The sequence below is a fragment of the Notothenia rossii genome (assembly GCF_949606895.1).
Source record: "Notothenia rossii genome assembly, chromosome: 6".
Classification (NCBI taxonomy): domain Eukaryota; kingdom Metazoa; phylum Chordata; class Actinopteri; order Perciformes; family Nototheniidae; genus Notothenia; species Notothenia rossii.
This window is the reverse complement of record NC_136909.1, coordinates 80424843-80440382: the sequence shown is the minus strand read 5'-3', so window position 1 is coordinate 80440382 and position 15540 is coordinate 80424843. Positions and strand designations below refer to the sequence as shown.

General features: G+C 40.9%; 1 protein-coding gene across 2 annotated transcripts in view; it reads left to right on the top strand.

The window, feature by feature from the left end:
- Positions 1–14743, top strand: part of adss2 (adenylosuccinate synthase 2) — a 29783-nt gene extending 15040 nt beyond the window's left edge. For both annotated transcript variants that reach the window (XM_079690387.1, XM_079690388.1), the window contains exons 3-13: positions 671–739; positions 830–880; positions 1009–1075; positions 4306–4413; positions 5379–5460; positions 5542–5668; positions 9358–9512; positions 9956–10080; positions 10419–10516; positions 11424–11573; positions 13655–14743. In XM_079690387.1, coding sequence (XP_079546513.1) covers positions 671–739; positions 830–880; positions 1009–1075; positions 4306–4413; positions 5379–5460; positions 5542–5668; positions 9358–9512; positions 9956–10080; positions 10419–10516; positions 11424–11573; positions 13655–13707 — 1085 coding nt within the window. In that variant the 3' untranslated portion in view covers positions 13708–14743. The remainder of the gene's footprint in view (positions 1–670; positions 740–829; positions 881–1008; positions 1076–4305; positions 4414–5378; positions 5461–5541; positions 5669–9357; positions 9513–9955; positions 10081–10418; positions 10517–11423; positions 11574–13654) is intronic.
- Positions 14744–15540: the final 797 nt, after the last annotated feature.

Below are 15540 nucleotides of genomic sequence, written 5' to 3'. Positions count from 1 at the left end.
CTCACATGGAGGGGCCGAGTGTTCCAGAGCCTGGGGACAGCTGCTGCGAAGGCTCGGAGACCTCGGGTTTGTAGCCTGGTCTTGGGCACTATCAGACCTTAAAGCTCTGGCTGGGGTGTAGCGATGGAGGAGTTCTGCTATATAGGCCGGAGCCAGCCCATTTAAAGCTTTGAAAACAAATAAAAGCATTTTAAAATCAATTCTGAACCGAATTGGAAGCCAGTGCAGTGAGGCCAGAATTGGGGTGATGTGGTCACGCTTTTTGTGGCCTGTCAGAAGACGTGCAGCTGCGTTTTGAACTAGCTGCAGGCGTTTAATTGAGGCCTGGTCCATACCCACATACAGAGCGTTGCAATAGTCCAGTCTTGAGGTTACAAAGGCGTTAATAACCCTTTCTAGGTCTTTAAAAGATAAAAACGACTTGGTCTCGGCCAATAGTCTTATTTTAAAAAAGCAGGATTTGACTACGGTGCTGGCCTGCTTATCAAATGTAAAAGCGCGATCGAAAGTCACTCCAAGGTTCATGACAGAGGGGAGGATGTTTTCATTGAGAGAGCCCAGAATATCAACCGGATATTTCTAAGTGTTGCACTGTCCCAAGGAGAGTCAGTTTCATCTAGCTCTCTTCAAACAGAGACTGAACTTAACTGTTTATTTATTTTAACCTCAGGCAACGGTGTCGTGATCCACCTGCCAGGCCTGTTTGAAGAGGCAGAAAAAAACGAACGCAAAGGAAAAGGTGAGTTGTTTTTAAATGAAAAAGTTACAAAAGAAAAGTGTGCCTTTTAGCGTTTGGAGACTCAACGTGTGTGTGTGTGTGTTTCTGCAGGTCTAAAAGACTGGGAGAAGAGGCTGATCATCTCCGACAGAGCACACATTGGTGAGTCCTCTGTGTGAATGTTGTTTGTATGTTTGCATGCAAAAAGGTGTGTGTGTGTTTGTGGAAGTGTGAGCCCTGCCAACTGAGGAGTGTGTGAAGTGTGTGTGCCCTCTCTTCCTCCTCTGCAGTGTTTGACTTCCACCAAGCTGTTGACAGTGTTCAGGAACAGCAAAGACAAGAGCAAGCAGGCAAGAAGTAAGAAACCTGTTGCTTTAAAAATAGCTACACACACACACACACACACACACACACACACACACACACACACACACACACACACACACACACACACACACACACACACACACACACACACACACACACACACACACACACACACACACACACACACACACACACACACACACCATCAAACATGGAGGCTAGAACATTTTTTCTGTAGCAATAGGTATGTCTTTTATTTCTAATCTCATGAGTCACTGCCCACACTGTGAGCCTCCTTGTATTTTGACTGAAGAGAAAAACAACTCGTGGATTGTCAAAAAATGCTTTTTGTTGTTGTTTGAATCGTTAAAGCATTAATTTTTGCTGTATTCTCTTTTCTCTGATGTGAATTTAAGTAAGATCTATTTCTTTTGTCTGGATGATTTTAGATGTGTACCTTTTTATTGTTGACAGAGCAACAGTGTTCCACACATTATACACTAAGGCTTCACAATTAACATAGAATTGTCCAAATTGATTTGTTAAATGTGATTTATGCTATGTTCTAAGTTAATAGCATCAGCCTTAGTTTGCGTTTTGTTTGCATTCTCAATTAAAACAACAGGTTGGTTCTTAGATACCAACCTTACAGACTGTGCGCGAGTGATAATTAAGCTCCATTTATGAAAATATCACTATTCTGCTACACTAATTTTGGTACTAAAAACGTAACAGCCAAAGTAGAAACGCTCAATATAGATACCTGTCCATGTTAACATATTATTATCCTCTATAATACATGAAATTCTTAAGTGAGATTGAACAGAAACGACATGTCCTCCTTCAGTCATTTTCACGTCCATGTGTACAGAAATGTCTTTCCACAGTGGGACACATGAACATTATCTCAGCTCTGCTCTGCCTGCAGGAATCCCAGGAAAGGTCAGAGGTCAGGCAGAGCATGCTGTAGCAGCCCTGCAGCAGGTGGTGTTTCTAAACAGCAGCGTGTCATCCAGACACGAAAAAGAAAACACCATTTCCTGTTAGCAAGCATACCACGAGACTCTTAACAAAGATACAAGGATTCCATATAGTTATGGTTTTGATTTAAAGACAAAAACAGGTATTCAACAAACACTATTTGTAAAACGATTATATTATGATGCTAAATTAGCCTGCACAGTGAACCTTACTGAATGGTATGTTGGTTGTGGAGTCTTCACAGTATTAAGCTCAATAGAGACTGTGTATTCCTGTTCAAAGCTGGACTGTCTTAACCAGCTCAGCAACCAAAGCCCTGAACAACCAGCCAGAAAGTGTGTGTGTGTGTGTGTGTGTGTGTGTGTGTGTGTGTGTGTGTGTGTGTGTGTGTGTGTGTGTGTGTGTGTGTGTGTGTGTGTGTGTGTGTGTGTGTGTGTGTGTGTGTGTGTGTGTGTGTGTGTGTGTGTGTGTGTGTGTGTGTGTGTGTGTGTGTGTGTGTGTGTGTGTGTGTGTGTGTGTGTGTGTGTGTGTGTGTGTGTGTGTGTGTGTGTGTGTGTGTGTGTGTGTGTGTGTGTGTGTGTGTGTGTGTGTGTGTGTGTGTGTGTGTGTGTGTGTGTGTGTGTGTGTGTGTGTGTGTGTGTGTGTGTGTGTGTGTGTGTGTGTGTGTGTCAGTCAGGGTGCCTTAATAGCAGGGTCATTATAGGCTTTCAGCAGATTGCTCTGACCGGCTGGTGGATTTCAAACATCTCCACGCGTCAGAATGAAGTCACAGTCGGATCACACGTTGTTGAGCCAGAGTTTATCTCAACACTGGGAACACAAAGGGGAAAAGTTCAGTATTGATGCTACAAACAAACAAACAAACAAACAAAACAAACTCATAATAACAATAAATCTAGTCATAGTGAAAGAACATTTTGAAACATCAACTCAAACAAAAGCAGATGTAAACCTGTCACTATATATACAGAATTAAAGTCTGTGTACATTATGATGAAATGAAAAATGAACAATCAATTCAAATCTGTGTAGCTACATAACTAATTAATATAAAATAAAGTAATACAGCTGCACCTCGAGCAGTTAAATGCTTTGTATGCATTGAGCATTAATATTAACACTCTGATAATGTTTTTAATGTAATAGCCACAGCTGCTGAGTACTTTTACTATATATATATATACTTAGAGGTAAATGTCGCTTTGGTTATTGGATACTGCATGTTAAACATCGGCTAATGATGAAACGCGATAACCACAGAGGATCTATTTCAGTTCTGTAGTTTGCTTGTAGGATAAGCAAATGGAGGCCGAGATATTAGGCCGAGTTACAAGAGCTGCTTGTAGAGTTTGTCATATTTGAATGTCTCAATTTTAACATCTTATTCGAGTTGTGTCTCTCTGATATCTGCTCAAGTATGTAGAGATGCAGAAAAAAGCCTAATGACGGTGGAAACTCTGCTTGTTGTAGTGTCATCATTGGACTATTCAGATACAAATCAACAGTTGTCTCTTTTGTTATCTATGATTTACTGCAAGTAAAAAGATTTTCACTCAAACATGGCTGGTCCACCATAGATTCTGTATCGTCTTAAATTATCTCTTCACAAGCTCCAAAATACACTCGGTGGATTTCACAATAAGGACTTTGTCTGAAAGTATTAAGAGTTTCACAACAGTTGTGCTGACTAACATGATTAAATGTTGTGTTAAAGGTCCCCGATTATACTGTTTTTCATCAATACATTATAGGTCTCAGATATATACAAAGCATGTCTCTGAAGTGTTTGGCTCCAAACACCAAACAGATCATTGCAGCATCCCATAATCCCCTCTGTTTCAGCCCTGTTTCCAAAGTGCTGTCTGTTACTTTAGATGAAAATAAGGAGCCCCTCCCCACGCCCCTCTGAGAGATATTTGGTTAAAAAGAACACAATGTGCTCTAGGAGGAGATCCAGGTTTATAAGGTGGGGGGGGGGTTACCTTGGTTGGTGATTAGTTAATGGTTACACAAGCCAATACATCGTTATGACATCATAAAGTGGCCAAAATCTGATCAGCTCATTTTCAGACAGGTTTTTATAGAAATGGATCAGGACAAAAAGAGAGAGAATCTTTGTTCCTGAAACTTCCAGAATCTCTTTATACAGAGGGGACACATGGTTATGTATAAAAGACATGAAAAAGTGTATTTTGCATAATAGGTGACCTTTAAGCTCACATGCTAATGCTTCTACTATTTCCCCCCCCTCCTCCCTCCTCTCTTTCGTCCCCGTCCAGCCTCGGGACAACGAAGAAGGGGATTGGTCCGGTGTACTCGGCCAAGGCGGCTCGCAGCGGCCTGAGGATCTGTGACCTGCTGGCCGACTTCACCACGTTCTCTGAAAGGTCTGAGCCAATAGGACGGGGTTTTGATGAAATCTGTATCATAGTTTAACTGCACTGTGTCAACGACAAAGACTTTGGGCAATGATTCAAGTTTCAAAGCTTTTATTGTCACAGTGTAGTTATGATCTATCTTCAAATGAGGGTGTGAGCACTGTAACTGCAGTACATTTCCTTAGCTGAGTTTCTTATTAACCGAGGAACTGCAGAAACCTTACCTGTATGTCAAAGTGCAATCAAGCTCCAGTTGTATAGCTTGATTGAATTCAAGGCATATTTCTAGGAACGTTTTTTTCTAAACTCAAACTCTGATCATTTAGTTCAAAGAACCCAAGTCAAAGCGGGTGTTCAGACCGAAAAAAAACCTGTGTTACACAAAGGGGGTTTCATTGTTCTTAAATCAAAAGTTTGAAGACTCAACACACACTCAAACACTGCACAATTTATGATAATTCTTCAAGACCAGATTTTAAAACTTTGCAACATTTTCATACAACCTACCTTATTTTCTTTAGTGGAAATAATGCAAATTACAAAGTTGTCTAATACGTTCATGTTTTCTGGCCTGATGTTGTAATTTTGAAATCAAAAGTTAAGCCCATTTCTTTCTGGAGACTTCTGCTTTTTTTATTTTAGGCAGGATTGAACATAGTCAAAATGTGGTCTGTTGTTACTCCTCCACCAAAATGTCATTCTCTCTGATGGCCGACTAACTTGGGTTGGAACTTCACCGACTAGTTAAAATAAACACCTTATTGTATAGCAATAAAAGACATAACATTTGACGTTACTGGTTAACGTGCCTTATCGGTTCTTCAGACACACAAAATAATAAGTATTTAGTTTCTGGGGCTTGGGGTTGAGAGGAATGTATTGCATAAAAATGGCAAGATGTGGTGTTTGTGAGCTTCCTGTGTTTCTCATCCTATTGCAACATTATGTAACTGTTATAACGTTGCTTGTTACAGGTATAAAGTGTTGGCTCACCAGTACAAGGCTATGTACCCCACACTAGTGATTGACATAGAGGGAGAGCTTCTCAGGTTAAAGGTAATAAAGATAAATAATAATTATTTATTTCATAATACCTACATTTGTCTGTCTTGCATTAACATGACGTGTGATCTTTAGGAGTATGTGTCGAGGGTGAAGCCCATGGTGAGGGACGGGGTGCACTACATGTACGAGGCTCTGCACGGCCCTCCCAAGACCATCCTGGTGGAAGGAGCAAACGCAGCGCTGCTGGACATCGACTTTGGTCAGTACAGCACTGTGTGTGTGTGCAACGATTAACAACTTAGTGTTAAAGGTCCCCGATTATACTGTTTCCATCAATATATTATAGGTCTCAGATATGTACAAAACATGTCTCTGAAGTGTTTGGCTCCAAACACCAAACAGATAATTGCAGCATCCCATAATCCCCTATTTCCAAAGTGCTGATTCTCTGTCTGTTAGATGAAAATAAGGAGCCCCTCCCCACGCCCCTCTGAGAGATATTTGGTTAAAAGAACTCAATGGTGATCTAGGAGGAGATTCAGGTGATAAGGGGGGGGGGGGGGGTTACCTTGGATGGTGATTGGCTAATGGTTACACAAGCCAAAAGATCGTTATGACATCATAAAGTGTCCAAAATCTGATCAGCTCATTTTCAGACAGGTTTTTATATAAATGGATCAGGACAAAAAGAGAGAGAATCTTTTTTCATGAAACTTCCAGAATCTCTTTACACAGAGGGGACACATGTTGATGTAGAAAAGACATGACAAAGTGGATTTTGCATAACAGGTGACCTTTAACTTGTGTATACTTCGTGCTAACCCTTTAAATGTTGTTTTCTAACTGCTAAGCGCTGTTCAGTCCATCTAAAGTGTTGATACTGAAACTCTTAAGCTTTGTGCTCTTTAAAAAAGCTTGCTGGGAGCTCACACTAGGGATGACGGTAAGTTTACCAACTGTCACCGACGTGCTTCACGTGCACGCTCACAGTTCAGCCACTTAATGCCACCTGACTGTGCATGAGCACCACGGCGTCTGAATCAGCACTCTGTCCTTCGGTCACTCAGGACCAAAGAGTCATCGTTTATTTAACAAGCACAGTGGACATTACTACAAATACACTAGTAATTCAAGGGGCTATTTTTCATTTTGAGTTTTTGGGTATGTTTCAGAGTCAACCTCTTAAAGAATAATACTATTACAAAAGTTATTAAAATCATAGAAAAATGCAACATAGAAACTCAGAATTTAGGACAAAACAAACTTCCTTTTACTGAAAATAAAGACTACATAAGACTACACTGTATTTCATGATTAGATACTATTACATGTACAGCAGAAACACAAACATAAAAAGGTGAAAAACATGAACAATTTTTTGTCTTTTTGAATAATAATAATAAGACTTAAAGGTCTCATGTCATGCTTTTCTGGTTATTACCCGTCCCCTTATGTGTTATGAAGGTTTTTATGCATGTAAACGGTCTGCAAAGTCACAAACCCTCAAAGTACACCCTGTAGCGAGTAAAACTCTAACACAGAAAATACCTCCCCAAAACGCCTCGTTGGAGATACGTCACTGTCCATTGATTCTTCCGGGTACGCATGGTGTCAACCGTACCCGGAACGAAATGGACCAATCCGTGGAGCCGTTACGTTACGTCCGCGGAGCCGTTACGTTAAGCCCCCGCTGATTGGTCCAAATTGACCAATCCACGGACTTCCTCACACACACACACACACACACACACACACACACACACACACACACACACACACACACACACACACACACACACACACTCAGTGCAGGCAGCTCTGCTGATCTCTCCTCCCTGGCTGCAGGCTGATAACAGACCGTTGGGATCGTGGCGAAATTCTCTCTGCATTCTCACAGCGTTTATCAACCTTTTTCTTACTCAATATCAAGCCACACTTATTGTTTTTACTTCGGCTGTGACTTTGTGTGTGCTCAGGATGAGTTTGGCTGTGTTTGGCTGTGTATCGCTAAACAAGGAAACCAAACCTCCACGGAGCTCAGCGCGATTCACAACGTCCCGACCAATCAGAGCACACTGTGCTCACAGGGAGGGTGGGGGCTGGAGCTACTGGAGCTACAACGAGCCGTTAAAGGCAGAGAGTGAAATTCAGTGAATACACGTAGTTAACAGAGATGCTGTATGAGAAACCAATGTGAGTTTGGAAAATTGCACAATATAAATCTATTCTAGTAGACCTCAACAATGGAACTATGATCAGTGGAAATGGCCATGACATGGGACCTTTAACATACTAATCTTCCAGATGTATGCCACTGCAACATGTGATTACTGAGAGCAGTGACGCCACAAAGCAGATTACATTTCAGTGGAGATCAACTCTGGTTATTATCAAAACACCACACTTGTAATAACTCTGGTGGTATCAGGGTGTCCAGCACACTGAGGGACAAGCAACCTCTCTCTGACTCCTTGTATCTATACTGGATTAGAACATGTGGCAAAAGTCGCACTAGCATCAAGCCTTAACTTTATTTTCCCCATCTCACATGAAGCTAATGTCTTTGCAAACATCTTATCTTGACTTAGAGCCTGTCGGAAATCAGTGTGTTTAATTAGTTTAGATTAAAGGGCATTTTGAGTGCTGATGGGCACACAAGCTGCTCAACCTGTTCCTCTTTAATTACACAACATCTCTCTGAACACTGAGTGGTTAACTTAGCTTCCAGGAATGAGGCGTGGAAACTAAATCTTTGTTTGCACACAAGCTGAGACACAATTCCTGACCCACACGTTTTGTTTAATATCTATGTCAGTCTGTGAATGGTTATCACCTCAGGCACATCCTGGGGTCTGCTTAGACTAAAGACGGAAAATGCTAGACAGAAAAGTCACAGCTGGGAATTTGGGGAATCTTCGTGAGATTGAGTGAACTCTCTGCTTTTGTCATGAATCAGCAAGTCTGTCTACAGGTATTTGTCCAATGGGGTGTGATGTGTAGCTCTGTGTGAATGCTTACTTAAAGGTAGGGTAGGTAAGATTGGAGAAACCAGCTCAAGTGCGCTAGAATTTGAAAGTAAACAACTGGAAAAAATCTGCGCACATGACCAATGAGGGCATGAGATAAGTTTGTGCACAGATGGAAGGCTGACAGGCAGGTAGGCCATCCAGTTATTTTAGCCGGGCCGGCTCAGATGATTGGTCGTGCTTTTTACAGCGCCACGGCTTCCACAGATGAAATGTTTTTATGTATTTATTGTCAAAGCATTTAATATATTCATTGCTATCGGGATGTTAAGAGCATTCCATGGAATATAACAAAAAGTGTTTCTGAAATAAATGACATACCCCACCTTTAATCGGTTTGATTTATGCAAACCAGCTGAACCGGCATTTGTCAAAATATACTTTTCTGGTATGTTAAAGACAAGCCTTCCTCAGGGCTCGATATTGATACTGTGACAATATTGCAGGGTCGACTGTTGATGCTTTTACCAAATATTTACCCAATGACCATTTGCAAGCATTACCCAAAAGCATTATGGGAAACGTGGTCAAACATTGAGAGAAGGATTATCTACCTAATAGAAGAAAGACAAAGAATAATTATTAATACATATTTTGTATTTCTTGTTGAACTGTTTAAAAAAATATATATGTATATTAGTAAGGCTGTAAATAATGATTCTTAGATTAGATTAAACTTTATTGTCTTTGCACAGAGTACAAGTACTAAGGCAACGAAATGCAGTTAGCCTCTAACCAGAAGTGCAACACAGAGTGCAGAGCGATGTCTGGTGATATAAATATACTGTGTCTCACTTTTGTTTGTCCACACTGTCAGACTTTGAAATCCTCTCGTCTTCACAAATCTTCCCACTTCTTTCCGCTGCATGTTTGTTCAGCTTGTATCTCAGTTTGACCAGCCTTCCCTCCTCGTGTCTTGCAGGGACGTACCCGTTCGTGACGTCGTCAAACTGCACGGTGGGGGGCGTGTGCACGGGCCTCGGGATGCCGCCCCAGAACGTGGGGGAGGTTTACGGGGTCGTCAAGGCGTACACCACCCGAGTGGGCATCGGAGCGTTCCCCTCAGAGCAGATCAATGTGAGAGGAAACACAAATACTATACGATACGATAATACTTTATTGGTCAGATCAAGTCTGAAATTTGACTTGCATCACAGCAGCTCCATGTGTAACATCAACATAGACAAATATCAAGACACAATACATGAAAAACAAACAACAAACATTTAACATAACAGCACAATCACTGAGAGAAAACATTTTCAACATATTACCATGCCACCCATACAGATGCACACTAGATATTTAAATGATTTTTTACCTACAAAGATGGAAAGTATATCCGCAGTCGGTTTACAACTAAGTTTAACTCAGATGCCTTAGACCTGCACAGTACATAGCTTGGCAATATGGACACATGCAATATCCAAATCGCAGTAAGCAATTAAAGTAAAATATGTGAGAACATCTGATTTAAGTATTGTAACATTAACAAAAACAGCTGTTTTTCTTGTTTTCAGGAGATCGGAGAGCTGCTGCAGACTCGTGGGAAGGAGGTGGGCGTGACCACGGGCAGGAAGAGACGATGTGGTTGGCTGGATCTGGTGCTCATCAAATATGCCCACATGATTAACGGCTTCACCGCGTGAGTTCACCGTGCATTGTTTTCATTGGATATATGGAAATGTTTCTGACAAAGCATTTAATAGACAATCATAGGAGTAAATGTGAACAATAATCAAAAAACTGTATTTTTTTACAATACATATTTCTATATTTCTTTTAAATAAAGTTTCACTAGTTTGTTTAATTTGTTAAAACTGAGAAAAAAATGGGTCTTATTCACTTATTTTAAGGCAAGATACCGAACTCCACAGGAAGCATACACACATCTTTCTTCTCAGAGAATGTTAATAAGTTTGTTAGTAAGTAAACGGCTCCTTTGTCTTATAACCTTCCTGTTTCCTTATATCCCTTCGACAGTATAGCCCTCACCAAACTGGACATACTTGACATGTTTGAAGAAATCAAAGTGGGCGTATCGTACAAAGTCGACAACCAAACTATACCTACTTTTCCAGGTGAGCCGGTTTGTGAATGATTACTGCTTCTGTAAATATTCAAATAGAGTTAAAATCCAGAGAGGAAGAAAGGGCCTTACTCATTAACATTTCACATCTGCTCTTAAATTAGTTTTTGTGAAAGGTCCTAAAAAAAGTCTAGTGTCTTTGTTCTTATAACAACGAAACCAATTGTCTTAGTCATTTGAAGCTGCACTGTGAGACTGACCGTTGAGCGGCCCGACCAAGCAAGGAGGCAGAGGCCGAACGTCCAAAAATATAACCCGACGTGGGCATTTATTAAAACACTGTGCACAAAGTTCACACAGCCTCAATCCTGCTGCTGTTCACGCGAGCCCAGCCTGCAGCCACCAGGATCTCACACACCCCACCACTCAACAAGAAACAGCACTTAAATACACAGATTAATTAGACACAGGTGAGACAAGATGAGGGGTGAACACTTATATAATTAATGCCATTTAATAAATAGCAGTAACGGCGTCTCGTCGATACATGCACCATTTGATCAGCAGATAAGACGCTCCACCAATTGAAGTAAAAGAGCAGGAGACTGCAGGGCCGTGTGCACATGCAGATATTGAAAAAAAAGTTGACAGAATTAAGATAAGGCTGAAAAGAGTTGAACATTGGACTCCAAACATAACAAATCCCTTCTGACACTGTTTATGACATTTTGAAATCAGATCTGACTAATGTCATCATGAAAAGTTAATGCATCTCTTTGTTAAGTGGAATCTGTCGAACATCTCCTCTTCCCGTCAGAGCTGTTATTTATAGAGAGCTCCATTTCTAGGCAGCAACATATTGATCTGTTATCATAGCTGCTTGATTGCCTGTAAAGCTAATGGTGTGATATTACTCCTCCTCCCCTCCTCCTCCCTTCCTCTCATTGATTCTGTGCCAGCCAATCAGGAGGTGCTGCAGCATGTGGACGTCCAGTATGAGACGCTGCCCGGCTGGAAGAGCGACATCTCGCAAGTGAGGAGCTTCGAGGATCTGCCTGAGAACGCCCGGAAATACGTCGGCTTCATCGAGGAGCATGTCGGAGTGCCTGGTACGGTTTCACATTTGTTAGAAGTAAATAATTGATTAATGCTTTTTGGAGTTTAAGAGATAAGATAAGATGGACCTTTACTAATCCCCGTGGGGAAATTCAGTAGTTTAACAGCAACAGGGTAAGAATGAAAAAGAGGACAGCACAGATTCACACAGGTTAATACAATTAAAGATAACATTTAACATTTAAATTAAAATAACTATAAAATAAGAAATGAATTAAAATGAACATACTGTATATACATATTGAGCCATACATACATTAGATATATTTACATGTGTGTGTGAAAACGGTGTGTATTTTATGTCCCTTTCCTATTTTGTATAGTAATAAAGACCTTTTTGAACATTAAAGCATGGAGACATGTCCCAGTAGAGACACAAAATACAAATATGTAAACTTGAAAATGAGCAGTAATTACGGCGGGCAACAGGTCAAGCTGATGGTGAGTTTCAGGATCGCCCTCTGCTGGATCACAAGGCAAACTACATTAAAAGGGTTTGCTTATTGAATGAGTACTTATTGATATAGGCATGTGCATGACAAAAGATTGCAGACAGGTAAAGCCTTTCTGTGACAGCAAAGAGAGGGACATGAAAGAAGACATGATTACAAAGTGATGTTTTAAGTGATAAGTAGAAGTCCATCAAATACTTAAATGAACTCAAAGTGACCTCTAGACGTCGAAATAAGTGTCCACAACTGAAAATCTGACTCCTGTAATTCTTCTGTTAACGATTTACAGAAGTCAGTAAGAAGATAAATGGTTGCTTTTACTTAAAGGAAGCTGTAGAATGTTCCAGATCTGTTGTTTTAATGTTATCTCTGACTTGTGTGTGTTCACAAAGTCTCGAAAGGTGCAGCTGAGTAGGCAGAGAAAACATTGGTTGCATCTTCAACCCTGCTCTTGATTTTGAAGGCTAAAAGCTATTTTAGTTGATTTTTGAATTAAGAATCCTGGTTCCCCTTTTATACGCAGATAACCTGTGTAACCAGAGGCCTGTACTACGAAGCTGGATTTTCCTAACCTGGATATGTTTGAGTTAGCCGGTTGGCCTAATCCAAAGCATACGAGCTGCCGCTAAGCAGTACTACGACGCGGGTTATCAAGTGGATCGCTCAAGGAAGCCGTGCCCTATCTAGTTAGGTGCGCGTTCACATGAAAGGGGTGGTATTTGGAGCATTCGACCAATCAAAAACATGGACAAGCGTACTGACAGCGCATCGTCATACTTCCTGAATGAAAAGTCGACTATAATATTAGACAAATATGAAGAAGTTAAACTTTAAACATCCATGACCTAAACACTTTATCCAGGATAAAAGCCACATAGTTGCACGTGCAAGGTGAATACAGCTGGTAAAAGAAAAAGTGTTTGAATGCGTACATTAACAGGTTTATGATATGCCCCGTCTAAGACACGAGTGGATCTGACTTTAATTACATTTGTCTCGAGTGTTTCGTCAACTTAATGTGTTGCTTAAAATAATACTTCTGCATACAGCATGTGACACTGTGAGTGTTGCACGGCCAGATACGGCTCAGCTGACTCAGATAAGGAAATATATGATACATTATGATGTGATATGCCGCGGACTGTACTTAATGTTAATCTGATCCGGTTACTTATGTTGTGGCAGATATTTAAGTAAGCTTTCTTTATGCTAATGTTATAATAGTCAGATTGCTCTGAAGGTGGGAGGTGATATTCTATTAATGTTCACGTTCACACAGTCGGTGATTTTTGCCGGCCGTCTTTCCTGCAACGGTAGCTTTTCTGTATTTCCTTTCTCCTGTAATATGACTTGATCGCTTTAAACTCCGCACACTGAGCTCTGATTGGTCAGCAGGCAGTGCTTTCACTGAGTTGAGCTCTTAGCCTGCAACCTACCTGCTCCGGGGCAGGTTAGCCGCACAGCATAAGTTACCATGGAGATCTAGCCTGCTAAAAAGAGAACAAGCTTCGTAGGACCGGAAACCCCGAGTTTTCCCTGAAGTTAGCCGGCACACACCTGTGACCTGTGGCAAAACAACAAAACCCAAATCAACACCTTGCTCTGCTTCTCTGTTTCCTCAGTCAAGTGGATCGGAGTGGGCAAGTCTCGGGAGTCCATGATCCAGCTGTTCTAGACGAAGGGAGGAGACAAAAAGAACGCAGAGCAACACACACACACACACACACACACACACACACACACACACACACACACACACACACACACACACACACACACAGCCACACACAGCCTACTACCTGTCTCAACTCTCTGACAGAGACACCATCATGTCTGTCCTTAATGCTTTATCACGAGACGTTCCCATGTTACAGACAAGACTCCCATCCGACTGACCTCCATCCAACATCTGGATTTTTATCACTTTTTAACTTTTCGGACAGAACCACGATCAAGTCCCTCTTCTTAATTTGTAGCTGTTTATTTCAGACGTTAAAACTCACTTGGCCTCACCAGCTGCCGGTCTGAAAGAGGACACAAGGGCAAGGACACACACACACACACACACACACACACACACACACACACACACACACACACACACACACACACACACACACACACACACACGGAGGGACTGTCCACAGATGTTTTGTTCAAGTACATTGTTGTTCATCTATGCTGTGTTTTAAACGCGCTGTGCCAGTCTGGTGTAAATCAGTTTTTAACCTCTGCACTTTAAATGCTTTGGACTACATCTTCTTTATGTTTTAATCCGTCAGGTGTTCACCACATCCTGACATCATAAAGGGATCCCTTTTTGTCTTTTTGTGTTATTTTATGTTTGACGTCAGAGACAAAGACTTCTCATATTGCCTTGTCATTCAACCAAAAAAATGTGCTTTTAAATGTATGGTAGCTAACGATGTTAATGAATTGTGCTCTCACTTCATGTTTATCAGTGTAGTGTAAGCAGGTGTGTTTTTCATTAACCCATATAGAGATATATCTTGTACAACTATGTAAAAAAATCATTTTCATAGACTGGCATCGTCCCACACACGATGTGATTGTCACACATGTGATTGTTTATCTTATTGTCATCGCCTTCTTTGCACTTTGATAAATATGTTGTGTAGAGGAAGGCAATGGTAACTTTTACACAAAGAAAAGTCTAAATACGGATTGATAAAAAACGTTATGTTACAGATTGCCATCTTTTTTTGTCCATTCTTGTGCCATTTTCATTATACACAAATGACTCTTTATTTTGCATTTGGAAATGAAATGACTCCATCCAAACTAGCCTATTAAAATACCTGCCGCTGGTATAACAAAAAAAAAGATGTCTAATTCTGCATTCAACCAATGTCAGCATAATGGTAAGAACAGGAAATCCACCTACTCCTCATTTATTTAGAGAAAAAAAGGCTTTATTAGCTGCTTTTGAGTTGTTACCCACCTGGAGCTATTTGTTAACCAGATGCACATACATATTTTATATCCCCTTTAATTGTGGAAACAACTCTTAAAGGTGGGGTTCAATTCACTTCAGAAACACTTTGTGTTATATTCCATGGAATGCTGTTAACATCCCGATAGCAATGAATATATTAAACGCTTTGACAATAAATACATTAAAAAATGTCATCTGTGGAAGCCGTGGTACTGTAAAAAGCCCGACCAATCATCTGAGCCGGCCCGGCTAAAATAACTGGATGGCCTACCTGCCTGTCAGCCTTCCATCTGTGCACAAACGTATCTCGTGCCCTCATTGGTCATGTGCGCGTTTGTGTGTGTTGGAGGAGGGGCTCTGTAAGGAAGTCTGAAGGAAGGGGTAGATTTTTTTCGGCTGCGTATTTTCAAATTCTAGCGCATTCAAGCTGTTTTCTCCATTCTTACCTACCCTACCTTTACATATGAGTATGGTATTTGTTTCTGATATAATTGACAGCAATAGTGGTTTCAACCGGTTTTGCCACAGGTTTGTTGGTCAAATTCAACCTGA